This window comes from Balaenoptera borealis, assembly GCF_965194805.1.
Source record: "Balaenoptera borealis genome assembly, chromosome: 5".
Classification (NCBI taxonomy): Eukaryota; Metazoa; Chordata; class Mammalia; order Artiodactyla; family Balaenopteridae; genus Balaenoptera; species Balaenoptera borealis.
The window spans coordinates 3,840,623-3,853,279 of NC_138862.1; the positions used below are offsets into that span (position 1 = coordinate 3,840,623).

Below are 12,657 nucleotides of genomic sequence, written 5' to 3' on the forward strand. Positions count from 1 at the left end.
GATTGATATATACACACTACTATGTATAAAATAGATAACTAATGAGGACCTACTGTACAGCACAGGGAACTCTATTCAATTCTCTGCAATGACCTGTATGGGAAAAGAATCTAATAAAAGAGTGGACATACATATATGTACAACTGATTCACTTTGTTGTACACCTGAAACTAACATAACATTGTACATCAACTCTACTCCAATAAAAAATAAATAAATAAAAATAAACCCTTAAGGAATCAATACTCAACCTGTATTTCAGGCTGGGAGGAGCCGGGGGTCGGGGGGCAGTCTTCCCACGGCTCTAGAAATCCATCCTTCAGCCCAGGTCCGGCTCTACGGGTCACTGCCTGTCCCATCCCCGCCCAGGAGAGCAGGTGGCTGTTAACAGAGTTGCATCTGCCAGCTGGGGAGGCTGGGTGCCTCGACGGGGTGAGGTTACCCTTGGGGAGTGGCTACCAGGCTTCCCGAGAGCTGCAGGCGGGGTCCCCGAGCCAGGCTCAGGGCGCCAGCGAAGCCCGGACTTGGCTGGACTTCAAGTCAAGATAAGACATGAGTCCAGTTTCGTGCAGAGAAAACTCTGCCACTCGGTGCTCAGAGGCCCGTCTTGTGGTTTTCAGTTTTGCTTCATGTGATCTTCACAGAAGCAGCCCCCACCGAGCCCAGCAGACTCATCAGCTGATGCAGCAGTTACACCCCGACCCAGATCGCCCTGGAGCGCAGCCTGACCTCCAGGTGGCTCGAAAGTGCTGGGGCGTTAAGGCCGGGGCTGGAGCCAGACCGGCCGGGCAGCAGGGCCACGAGGAGAGCGGAAGTCCCCGTGGAGACCTGAGCTCAAACCGCAGAGCACTGGAAGTTATCTTGGGGAGGTGACTCCCCACCTGCTTCGCTCCGCCAGCACGTGGCTCAGGGGTAAGTCTGAGTAAGATGCAGACAGCTCTGCTTTGTCGTGTACAAAAGCCCGAGGCCTGGCAGTTCTTGGGTTCAGAGCGGGAGGCGGGTCTGCGAGCTGTGAGAGCGGCCAGGCGGCCTTTGCGCCTCCTGGGCTGCCAGACGAGGATGTGGACCAGCTCCTGGTGCAGGACCTGCCCTCTGCTCCTGCCGGGCCTGAAGCTGGGATGAGGATGCAGCTCACTTCCCGGAGGAGGGGGCAGCTGTGACAGAGCCAGGACTCCTGGCACAAGTAAGCCCCCAGGAATGAGGCAGGGAGGCCCAAGGATAAGCCGCCCCATCCCTGAAAAGGCAGGCTCTGCGGGAGGCCCCAAACTGTCTTTGGGGCCCAGGTGGCCTTCGGAAGTGAAGCCTGGCCGGAGCCCTCAGCCCTTCCTGGGGGCCAGAGTCAGATTCTCACTCAAGGAGGAAGGTGGTCACAGAGAACTGGGTTCTAACGGTGGCAGGAACAGAGGCTGGACCAAAGGCAGTGCCACCGAGTCTGGAGAAAGCAAGCCCAGCCCAGCAGGCCAGGCGGACGGTGACCGTCCTGGGGCCAGGCTCCCTGCTCATGCACCGTCTCCCACCGCCCACAGAGGCGACAGGAGGGTCCACTGCGTCTAGGATGCTGTCAGGGGTGCGCGGCCGACTGGAAGCTTCGGGGAGCATGGCCAGGCCAGTCCTGAGGTCACAAGAGAGGGCGCGGCCCCCCAGTACTGTGATGACCCCAGGGGAACCCCTCACACAGAACAGTGCCGCCATCAGGCCTCGTTTGGCCGGCATCTGCACAGAGCATGAAGGCACGAAGGGGCCACGTAGATGCACGTGGAGGCACAGTGGGTTGTCTGCGCTTGGAGCAAATGAGCAGGACGGCCCTTCCGGAGCAGATTTTAAGGAAGTGGAGGGGCGAGGGTGGGAGATCCAAGGGGAGTGAAGGGAAGGCAGGAGGGACGGAAGGTGAGGGCTCGGGGACACTGCAGGACCTTCCGGGCCTGAGAACTCCCCCGAGATACGAAAGGGCATCCTAGAGAAGAGTTAAAGCGAAATGTCGGCAGTGCTGTCAGACGTGCGCCGGGCACCCCGCTAACCCCACAGGATCCCTTTATTTACCCTCCAGGGGGAATGGGTCAATCTTCCTGTCTCTCAGCTGAGCACACTGAGGCCCAGGAGGCGACATGCCTTGTGCAGGGACCCACAGAGAGGGGGTGTCAGAGCTGGGATGCCAGCCTGGCCCGTGAGGCCCCCGCCCGCCGGGCAGTGTGAGCAGGAACGGACACCAGGCTGCTGCTGAGCTCTGGACCTCCCCGCACGGGGCACGGCCCCCCAGGAGGACGACCAGGACACGTGGCCACCCAGTGAGCCGGGCGGGGTGGTATGGGCCTCGGGGAGAAGATGAGGTCGTGACAACATGACCGCCACGCTGCTGGGACACGTCGATTCACAGACGCGAGAGCTCCCAGATAACCCGGGAAAGCTCAGCAGTGCCAACACCACCATTTCTGTGGGCGTCGCTGAGGACAGGAGCTTTCTGTGCTGCGGTTTGTTGAATTTTTGCAGAATAACAATGAATGTGCTTCTCCAGTTCCCCGGCTGTGACTGCGGGGCTGGGGGCTCTGGGCCGGTGGGGAAGGCGGGGGACTTGGGTTCGGGCCTCCCCGGGTGAGGGCTGCGGCCCGGGGGCTGCCCCTGGGGCTCTGGATCAGGGAACTCTGTGCAGGGCAGAGCCGCCTCGTCCGCCAGTAACAGCCGAGGCCCCTCATGGCCCTGGGCGACCCTCCCACCACGGCCCTCAGCTCCGAAATGTTAAGCAAACAGCCTACTGTTTTTCAGGGATGCTGCAAGGTGAGGGCCTGCTGGGGGCTCCCAACTTCCAAGGATACTTCCAGAACTTCTTGGGGGGGGGGGCTTCAGAATGATGAACCCTGGGATATTAGCAATGCAGGGCACCTCTTCTTCCTTTGCGTGAGTTTGCTGAGGCTGCCATCACAAACTGTCACAAGCTTTCAAGCTGGCTTAAAACAGAATTCATTCTCTCACAGTTCTAGACGCCAAAGTCCAAAATCAAGGTGTTGGCAGGGCTGGGCGCCCTCTGGGGCTTTCAGGGAGGGTCCTTCCTGCCTCTTCCGGCTTCTGGTGGCCCTTTGGGCTCCTCGGCCTGTGGCTGCATCACTCCCGCCTCTGCCTGCATCTTCACGTGGTCTCCTCCACGGTCCCTGGGTCATCTCCTTTTCTGTCTCTTCTAAGGGCACTGTCACTGGACTTTGGGCCCACCCTGATCCAGGATGATTTCAGATCCTTAATTTCATCTGCAAAGACCCTTCCTCCAAATACGGTCACGTCTGAAGTCAGGTGTGTGCTTATCTTTTGGGGCCACCATTCAACCCACAGCATCACTTGACAAAGCTCTGGAATAACCTAAGCCCTGGGGCCAGGGGATGAGGCTGGGAAGCACCTCGAGGTTAGGGCTGGATCTCCAGACGACGGCTCAGATCTGTCTCAGGTGGGCCCTGGGGGTGCAGGCCGAGGAGCCACCCACAGGCTGCCCGGTGTCTGCCCGGCACTTATCCCCTGAACCCAGGCAGGCAGGCCCACCAGGTGCAGAGGGCCGCCGTCATCTCCATCCCCGAGGGGGTGAATGACAGAGGGACCCCAGGCTCAGCAGGCAGGTGTTTCCCAGGTGTGACTTCAGGTGTGACACTCCCGCGGCCCCTTCCCTGCGTTCGTGGGTTGGGGGAGCTTGGGACAGCAAGCTGGCAGGCGACGGAGCTCAAAGGAGTTGACAGCGCTCACTCTGGGACCTGCTCCACTGGGGGGTCGCGCATTGCATAGATTGAGCCCCAGACAGGCTCTTTGATGTAGAGACTGTGGTGCCCTCACCGCACGAGGGAACTTCATCCCTGCTTTGACAGCAAAACCTTGCTGACGTGCCAGCTTTCTGTCTCTGTCTCTCTGTCTGTCTCTCACTGCCCCCTCTGCATCCCCTGCGTCTCCCCCTCTCTCTGTCTCTCGATGTCCCTGTCTGTTTTATCTCTGACTCTGTCTCTGTCTTATCTCTGACTCTGTCTTATCTGACTCTGTCTCCCCCTCTCTCCCCATCTCTCTCTCTCTCTCTCACTGCCCCCCTGCCCCCAACCCCCTCTCCCCGCCTCTCTCTGTTTCTCCATCTCTCCCCCCTCTTCCCTAATCTGTGACTTCCTGTATCACCAAGTAAAATTGCAAGCCTTTGGGCTAATGAAATAGATCTCCATGTTAAGGCGCACCGCAGCTAGGCTGTGCTGGGCCCCGATGCAGACACAGTAAGCTCCCGTCCTCGTGCCCCTCGTGGACCCTCCAGCCCGGTTCCACCCTGGGTTCTGGTGGCAGCTGAGAAACACCATCCAAGGGAATAAGCGTCCCTGAGCTCCGAGGGGTGCTTCTCCCATCAGGAATAGGAGGTGTGGGACACAGGTGGGCTCACAGTTTCGGGGCGGCAGCCCTAGGCCCCAGTTCCCATGGAAGAACACAGAATAAGGACTCAAATTTCATTTGCTTTATCTTTTGGAACAAAGTGAATGTTGATCAGAACTAACGCAGCCTGGGCTTTGGAGGGCATCGGGGCGGGACACCCTGGGCACGGGGAGGAGGACCCACCTTGCACAAGCGTCTCCCACGGGTCCACCTGGAACACGGTGTTCGCCCACAGAGGCGGGAGCATGGGGGACAGCGTGGACACGCCCACCGGGAACTCGGGGTCCTGCACCGTCAGTCTGAGCCTCACCACCACGCTTCCGGCCCGGAGAGACACGACCTGCATCCTCAGCTTCCCTCTTCGGTACAAGTCAGAAAGCGCCGGCGGAAAGGAGGTTGCAACCTGGCCCGGAAGAGGCAACAGATGCTCAGATGTAGCAGACTTTTCCATCAAAGTCTTCAAAACCGGTCAGCGGGGCCCCGGGTGTGACACATGGATGGTGCACAGAATCCACGTGTCCTCTTCATGACCTAGAGGAGGCGCCCAGCCACCCCCCTCTGGGGACAGCAGAGTTACCCCCCCGCTCACTGCAGCCCTGGGACAGTGGGCCGGGCCTGGTCGGTCTTGGTAAGGACTCAGAGACCATGACAGGCGGCTCTCCGTCCTGCAGCCCTAGATGCACGGCCCACTCTGGGTGCCCTGGAAACCGGTGCGAAGATAATGTGTGTGTGAGAGAGACGGTTGGATTGACTGATGGATTGGCTGAGGGACCGAGAGGAGCAATCCCGTGGCTCTTCGGAGCTGCCCCCCCCTCCCACTGGGCTGTATCCCCAGGAAGCATAGGCACAGCCAGGTGATCAGGGCCACCTGTGCCCGAGCAAGGAGACCCAAGCCTCGCCCACATTCCTCCTACACCATTCCTGCACCCACAGGCGAATTACTGCTAGAAACAAGGGAGAATTCTCCAGGAAAGTTCAAAAACCAACCCCTCTCTGCAAGTGAACATTGAGAAGCAGCCCTCCTTCGGTCCCTCCCATGTCCACACATCCTGCAAGTAGAAGCCTGAACTGCCCTCTTGTTCCAGAATATCTTTCCAAGACGTTTGTATGATGAACAGCCTTGGGAGAGAGAGAGGATGGCCCCGTCCAGAGCACAGAGCAGATCTGTTCACCGTCTGATGTGGTAAAGATAACGTCTCTTTCTGGAGCAAGGTTTAGGCAGGTTTGCGTGGGGGTCCTCAGCTGTGATGCAGATGCACTGCACGTGCGTCACCCACCGGGTTCCCTCTGCATCACCCCCGTGGCACTTGGGGGCCAGCAGGGGACCTGGCACCAACGTGCGGCTCGTGCCGCCTGCTGTGCTGTGAGTGAGGGCATCCTTTGTCTCTGACCCAGTCCCGGGATAGATGATAGCTGCTACTGGCCTGGTTCTCCCAAGCCTCATGCTGGTGCCTGCCTTCAGCCCCAGGGAAGAATGGATGCTTTGATCACTGGTAAATGCTTACTCAATGAAGCTGCCCCAGAGAAGGAGGACAGAGGCCCCAGGTCCCCCAAACAGAAGGTTCTACAGAAAACCCAGCCGAGCCATCAAGTGGTCCAGCCCATTTGAATCAAAGTTGGTTTGGCCCCAGACCTATTTTAAGTCATGCATAAAAGGGGGCATTTTGAGCAATGATGGTGGGATTTGAGTCTGGCCCCTCCCTAGCCCTGGTGAGGGGCACTTGTCTCACACCCGCTCAGGGCGGGTTTCTGGCTCCAACTCTCTCTGAAAGCTCCTCTGCCGGGCTTTACCTCGTGCAGCAGCTGCTGGGAGAAGTTCTGGAACTCGGGGCTCCCACGGTCCAGCAGCCCCTCTGTCACGTTGCGGTTTAGGATCCTGACTTTGACTTCGAACACCCGGGCCTCTGAGACAGATGGCAACACAAATTAGCTGAAATCCGGTGAGCACGAATCACATGATTTTCCGTCAGTGTTTTCCAGTTTCCCCTACTCTTTGGAGGGGAATTTTTTAGAAAACAGATTGAGGCATGAGTCTTAGGTTTTAGTAGCCAAATTGGGGGAAATCAGCATGAGGAATATATGCCTCTGCGCTGGAGTGAAGGAAACTCAGACATAAACACACGCTTTTAGAGCCAAAGCAGGGGAACAAGGTACATATGCCACATGGCTCACCCCAGCGGGAACTGGGGTTCAACCAGCCATGTAGGGTACGAAGGCCCCTCCAGCAATTCCTCACCCAGTGTGGCCGCTGCTTTCCTTGGCCTCAATCACAAGCACACGCCCCAGCCAGGCCCCTGACACTCAGGTGACAAGTTCATCCTGATTTCTCTGGGACTTCCCAATTTTCCCACCAAAAGTCCCACCTCTCAAGAGCCTACTCTGTCCCGGACAAAATGATAGGGTTGGTCAACCTGTAAGGGAAGTGTCCTTTTCTTTGGACCTAAGTGAAGCTGGAAAAGATTCAAGATGGGACATGGGAGCATGTCTCTTTCGTTACCAAGAATGATACCCACATCCACAGCAGATCCTGCAGCAATGATCTAAATTCTAATGATCTAAAGGCACTCGCAGTTTGTCCCACCCTGGTTCTCCACCAGCCAGCGAGCTTCGGGCCGGTGGGGCAGAGTTTATCACCGCTGCATGCACACAGCCCCAGAAATGACACCAACGTTGTATAGCGTACATTTCTAGATGGGAGCCCCTCTGAACCTTTTCCCACCTTAGCAAGAGGAACGGGTATCCCTTAGGGCCCGGGATTCCCAGGCCCTGGTCCTGCCCACATCATAGAGCCTCTCGGGAGGTCAGTATCCACCAGTGCTTTGGGAATCCGGACTTACCGTGAGGCCCTGGGTCTCCACTGCTACGATAATCTCTATGGCCTCCAACATAGCAAGCATTTAATAATGTCAAATTAATTAGCTAAGACCTTTAAAGTGAATCGAGCTTCTTAAAAAAAAAAAAATAGGGCTCTGCAAACATAAGGCATTTTTACAATACAGAGAAGGAATGAGAATCCAGCTGGGGAAGGAATAAGCTGGTAATCAGGGGTCTTATGGAATCTTCCATATTATCTACTCTGCATTGGAATGTAGGTATTTTTTCCCGAGGGCACAGAGTCCATGGGGTTGGGGCGGAGCTGCATGTTCCTACTGCACGTCCCAGCTGAGATGAATTTGCGCTGGGACGTTGGTCCCATCAATTTTCACACCTGAGATGAGTTGGGAGGGGACAGAGGGTGGAAGTGACCTGTGGGGATGGGGCCCCTCACGGTCCCAGTTTCCTCAAAGGGAAAAGAGTGTTCCCCCCATTTTCTCCGTGGAGCAACTTGAAAATAAAACAAGAAGGTGAGATGGCACCAGTTTGGAAATTAGAGGCTTGTGCAAAGTCAGGGGCTCGAGTTTTTGCATGGCTGGGGTTCTGGGGGCCCTCTGGGGGCCCGTTCGGTGTGTTTGCAGTTTAGCATGGGTCAGCCCCCACTCAGTGCATAAAGGGTGTAGCCCTGCCCCTCCCATCCCTCACTCATTCACTGCCACCATCACTGTCACTGGCGTTATCCCTACCCGTGAGACAGGCCCCCCAGAGGGTCCTTTTTTTTTTAATTTTTATTTTATATTGGAGTATAGTTGATTAACAATGTTGTGTTAGTTTCAGGTGTACAGCAAAGTGAATCAGTTTATACATATATCTATTCTTTTTCAGATTCTTTTCCCATTTAGGTTATTACAGAGTATTGAGCAGAGTTCCCTATGCTGTACAGTAGGTCCTTGTTGGTTATCTATCTTAAATATAGTAGTGTGTTTATGTCAATCCCAGACTCCCAATCTATCCCGCCCCCCAACCCTTCCCCCCCCACCATAGCATCTTTCATACAGCGATTTCTGCCCTGTGCCTGCTCTGAACCCCCAGGCTGGGTCTCCCCCGCTGCTCTGGTCCCCAGACCAGAATGTCTCAGGGCCACACCGTCCCTATGCACACTTCCACGTCCCGCTGCCAGAGGCCAGCCTAGGAGGGAACTCCCTGGGCCGAACCTGACAGAGGTCTACACCACCAGGGTAGCACCACGACCAGGCAGAGGGGAGGTGGCATCATGGGGCAGGGCCAGTGTCGGCCACCTGACAGAGCCATGTGGGCCACGCCAGCTGCCTCCTGGACACTGGAATCCCCAATTCATGCCTACGCTGTGTTTGTTTGGGGCAAAAATTTTTTCAGGGCTCTGATGCAGTGGGCATTGTGTTAGCTTTGCAAGTGCACGGCGTGGGAAATGAGGCAGACTTCGTGAAGATCTTACAGATGCTCAGCTCTTGGGCTTGGGGCAGTTATACAGACTCAGCCGCGTGGAATTAAGTGTGGCAAAAGGTCCTTTGATGCACGCGAATCGCTACCCTCTTCTGCTTTACTATACTTTGGGCTTCACTCTATCTGACTGCATTATGTGTCCTTTAAACCACAGCAAGACGGGATCTTGCCCTCATCACCGCAGGTGTCAGAAGGGCCCCCAGTCAGGATGAGACGCAGGGGAGCGAGGGGAGCACCGCGGCACCACTCCGGGACACAGAGCGCGCTCACTGCCCCCCAGGAGAGCTGGGGCCAGGTCAGTGACGGCCCCTGCCCTGCTCGTAGGAAGCACATGATTGGAATCACCGGGGCCAGCAGACTAGGCTAGAGAGGCAGACTCACAGGTAATGTGGATTTCAGACACGTGGCCTTACCGGTCCTGACAGTGACCGTGGTGGTGACATTGGCCCAGCACGCCTGGTAGCTGGTCCTCACCCCATACAGCACTCCGGCCTCCAGCCCGGCCACCTCCAGGCTCGTCCCCCGGGTGCTGGCGTTCCTGAGCGTCTCCTCACCCTGGTAAACCTGCACCTGGAAAGTGCAGTTCTGGGTGGAATGTAAGCTCCAAGACACTTGAAAGCTGCTGCTGGTGACGTTGAGGATCACGAGGTCTCTGACGGGAGGGCAGTCTACAAAAGGACAGGATGAGGAAGACGCAGAAAACGTCAGAGAGAAGCAACAGAGGCAAAAGTCAACAAGTGGGCCGACCTCAAAGTGAAAAGCTTCTGTCCAGCTTGAAACCATCCACAAAGTGAAAAGGCAACCTACAAACCGGGAGAAAAATCTGCAAATCATATATCTGATAAGGGGTTAATATCCAAAATATATGAAAATCATACAACTCATTAGCAAAAATAATAACAATACTCATAATCCCATTTTAAAATGGGCAATGGATCTGAACAGACATTTTTCCAGAGAAGACGTACAGATGGCCAACAGGCACGTGAAAAGATGCTCAGCATCACTAATCATCTGGGAAATGCAAATCAAAACCACAATGAGACAGCACCTCACACCTGCTAGAATGGCTATCATCAGAAAGACAAGAGGTAAGAAATGCTGGAGAGGGTGTGGAGAAAAGGGAACCCTTGCACGGCTGGTGGGAAAGTAAATTGGTGCAGCCACTATGGAGAACAGTATGGAGGTTCCTCAAGAAATGAAAAATAAAACTACCATATGATCCAGCAATTCCTTTCCTAGTTATTTATATGAAGGAAACAAAATCACTAACTCAAAGAGATACCTGCACCCCATGTTCATTACAGCATTATTTACAGTAGCCAAGCCATGAAAACAACCAAGCTGTTTTTGTAGCTGTGGTCATTATGGTGTGTGATGGGCTGAACTGTGTTCCCCTAAAACTCATGTGTGGGGTCCTAACCCCCAATGCCTCAAAATGGGGCTGTATTTGGAGACAAAGTCATTAGAGAACTTGCTAAGTTAAAGTGAGGTCATCAGGGTGGGGCCCTAATCAAAGTCATTAGAGAGCTTGTTAAGTTAAAGTGAGGTCATCAGGGTGGCCCTAATCCAACCTGACTCGTGTCCTTATAAGAAGAGGAGATGAGGACACAGCCAGGCAGAGGGATGACCACGTGAGGACATGGGGAGGAGACGGCCGTCTGCGTGCCAAGAGGCCTCTGAAGGCACCAGCCTGCCAACACCTTGCTCTTGGACTTCCAGCCTCTGGACTGTGAGAGAGTAACTGCCTGTTGTTTAAGCCCCCAGTCTGTGGTGTGTTTTATGGCAGCCTGAGCAGATTAACGCATGGTGTGATGTTTCTGGGCTACTTCTGTAAATACTATCTCAACACAGATTCAAAGGGCCTGCTCTTCTGAGCCACAAGTACTTGATCATTTGCCCGAGGTCTTCTGCTCGGCTAATTCATCACCAAAACAATGGCCCATGGGGAAGCAGGACTCTGGAGTCAGGCTGAGGTGTCCTGTGTTTTCATATCGACATTCATGCTTTAGGGAGTAATACTCAAATATAACAACCAATATGTATTTTAATGCTCAGATGGAATTAAATCTCTTTTTGGGGGAGAAAAATTCTGGCTTCACAGCAGGCACCTGGCCAATATGAATTATACAAAGCGTAGGGTGGCCCTCAGTCTAGACACCATCATTTTTACAGCAGAATTTGATTTCTATAAGAAACAAGCAATGAGGAGATTTTTTAAAAATCTTTTGCAAAACCATAGTAAAGAAAAAAGAATTAAAATATATGTGAAGTTTCCAAAGCCCTTCCTGTAAGGATTCATAGGATATATGCTCTCTAATATTACGAAAAAATTGTCTTTCTGACAAATGTGTACGCTTCCTTTCAGTAAAAATTAAAATTGGCACAGTTCAACCCATTTCCCTTTTTGCCTTGGCTGCCAAGAGGCTCAGGATCAAGATTGGTGACCCACCCTCATCCTGCAACTCAGCCCTGCTGGGTCCTTCCCGAGCTGCCCTTTAGAAATGGCAGTGCTCTGTGGCTGTGCTCCCCTACCGTGAGCCCCTGCAGGTCCCCGCAAAGCATGGGTATAAACTGGTGGATGCTGGAGAGACAGGTGAGCCCAACCCTCCCTCCATCTAAATTCTTGCAGCTTCCTGAAAACTCTCCTTGCATGCAGAGGTAGCGTGTACTTTGAAGAAGACATGTCTGTCCTTTTCACTGAATTGTCCTGTATTTTTCTGTGCCTTTGTCTCACAAGTGGTTTTCATTCTTTACGACACTGTCCTTTGTTTCAGCTGAGGACTGGCCAGCAGCTCAGGTCCTGAGACCGTGGGTCTCATCCCCACCTCCCGGCCACTGGGACCATGAAATGAAGACGATCACCTTCTGGGGGTCTAATAACCACATCACTTTTCGGTCTGTCCCCAGGAACGTGTCACTGAGAAAGTAAGGAAAAGCTACAACTTTTCTAAAAATCTGCTAAAAGCACTGAATGTTCTGATTCACGCAAAACACACAACACCCAACATTCTTTCAATCCCGCAGGTGACCACACGATGCCTGGCAAGTAGGACAGTGGGGCTGAGAACGAGGTCTGAGGCCTGGGCAGCAGCCCCCAGCTCGCAACGGGGCTGCAACCCCACGTCCTGGTTGCCATTCAGGCATCGCTCGATGTGGAACGGCAGACGAATCCGTATCATGGGCCTGTGTGTGGCCCTTTACAAGCACGTGCTATAGCGAGTGCCTCCGGGCTGAGGGGAATTAAAATAGAAAGGGTCCCCTAGGTGTTGGAAAGAACCCCGGGACTGGCGTTTAGGAAGTCTGAGAGGGTATCAGGCTGGCTGCAGACATATTCACTGTTTAAATTAAGACGCCAGAGGGTCCCTAGATCACTGGGCTAAGGAGCCACCAACAGGGTCGTTTCGATGGCTATGACACCCTCAGAAGCATCTGCAGAAGCTGCCATCCGCCCATGGTTCCTGCAGCTAAGGCGCTGTGGGCATGTGGCCCTCTCATCCGTAGAAATAAATCCTCCCTGCAGAGAATGCTACAGCCAAACATTTGTGTAGCTCTTTCTCCAGTCTATTACCTTGAGACGTTTACAATTGTCCGGATTCAACCGTGTTTGACCAGCCACAGTGGCAATTTCATATGGTTTGACATTTATTGAGCACCTACTGTGTATCCAGCACAGTGATGGAAGCAAAGATGGATTAAGGTCCACAGCGATGCCAGACACACACACGGGACGTCCAAGCCAGCGTGGCCAGTGTCGTAGCAGCAGTGGGGACACGGGGCTGTGGGGACACCCACGACGCTATGGGCACCCCCTCCCACTACATGCAACTCGCTGCCAGCCAGGCTATCAGTGACACACTTAGAGCTGCCGTTGGCTGAGTGCTGTGGCAGCGGGCATGTCATTCCACACAGCCCTTCTAACAATACCAGGTGATAGGTTCTATTGTACTATGATCCCATTTTACAGAGGACGAAACTGAGGCC

The 12,657-nt window shown here is 54.4% G+C and overlaps 1 protein-coding gene across 1 annotated transcript in view; it reads right to left on the reverse strand.

Annotated features, from left to right (window-relative positions):
- UMODL1 (uromodulin like 1) overlaps window positions 1–12,657 on the reverse strand; it is a 63,123-nt gene that overhangs the window by 28,459 nt on the left and 22,007 nt on the right. The window contains exons 7-9 of the mRNA XM_082393529.1: window positions 9,087–9,341; window positions 6,169–6,281; window positions 4,561–4,780 (exon numbers count right to left, since the gene is read on the reverse strand). Coding sequence (XP_082249655.1) covers window positions 4,561–4,780; window positions 6,169–6,281; window positions 9,087–9,341 — 588 coding nt within the window. The remainder of the gene's footprint in view (window positions 1–4,560; window positions 4,781–6,168; window positions 6,282–9,086; window positions 9,342–12,657) is intronic.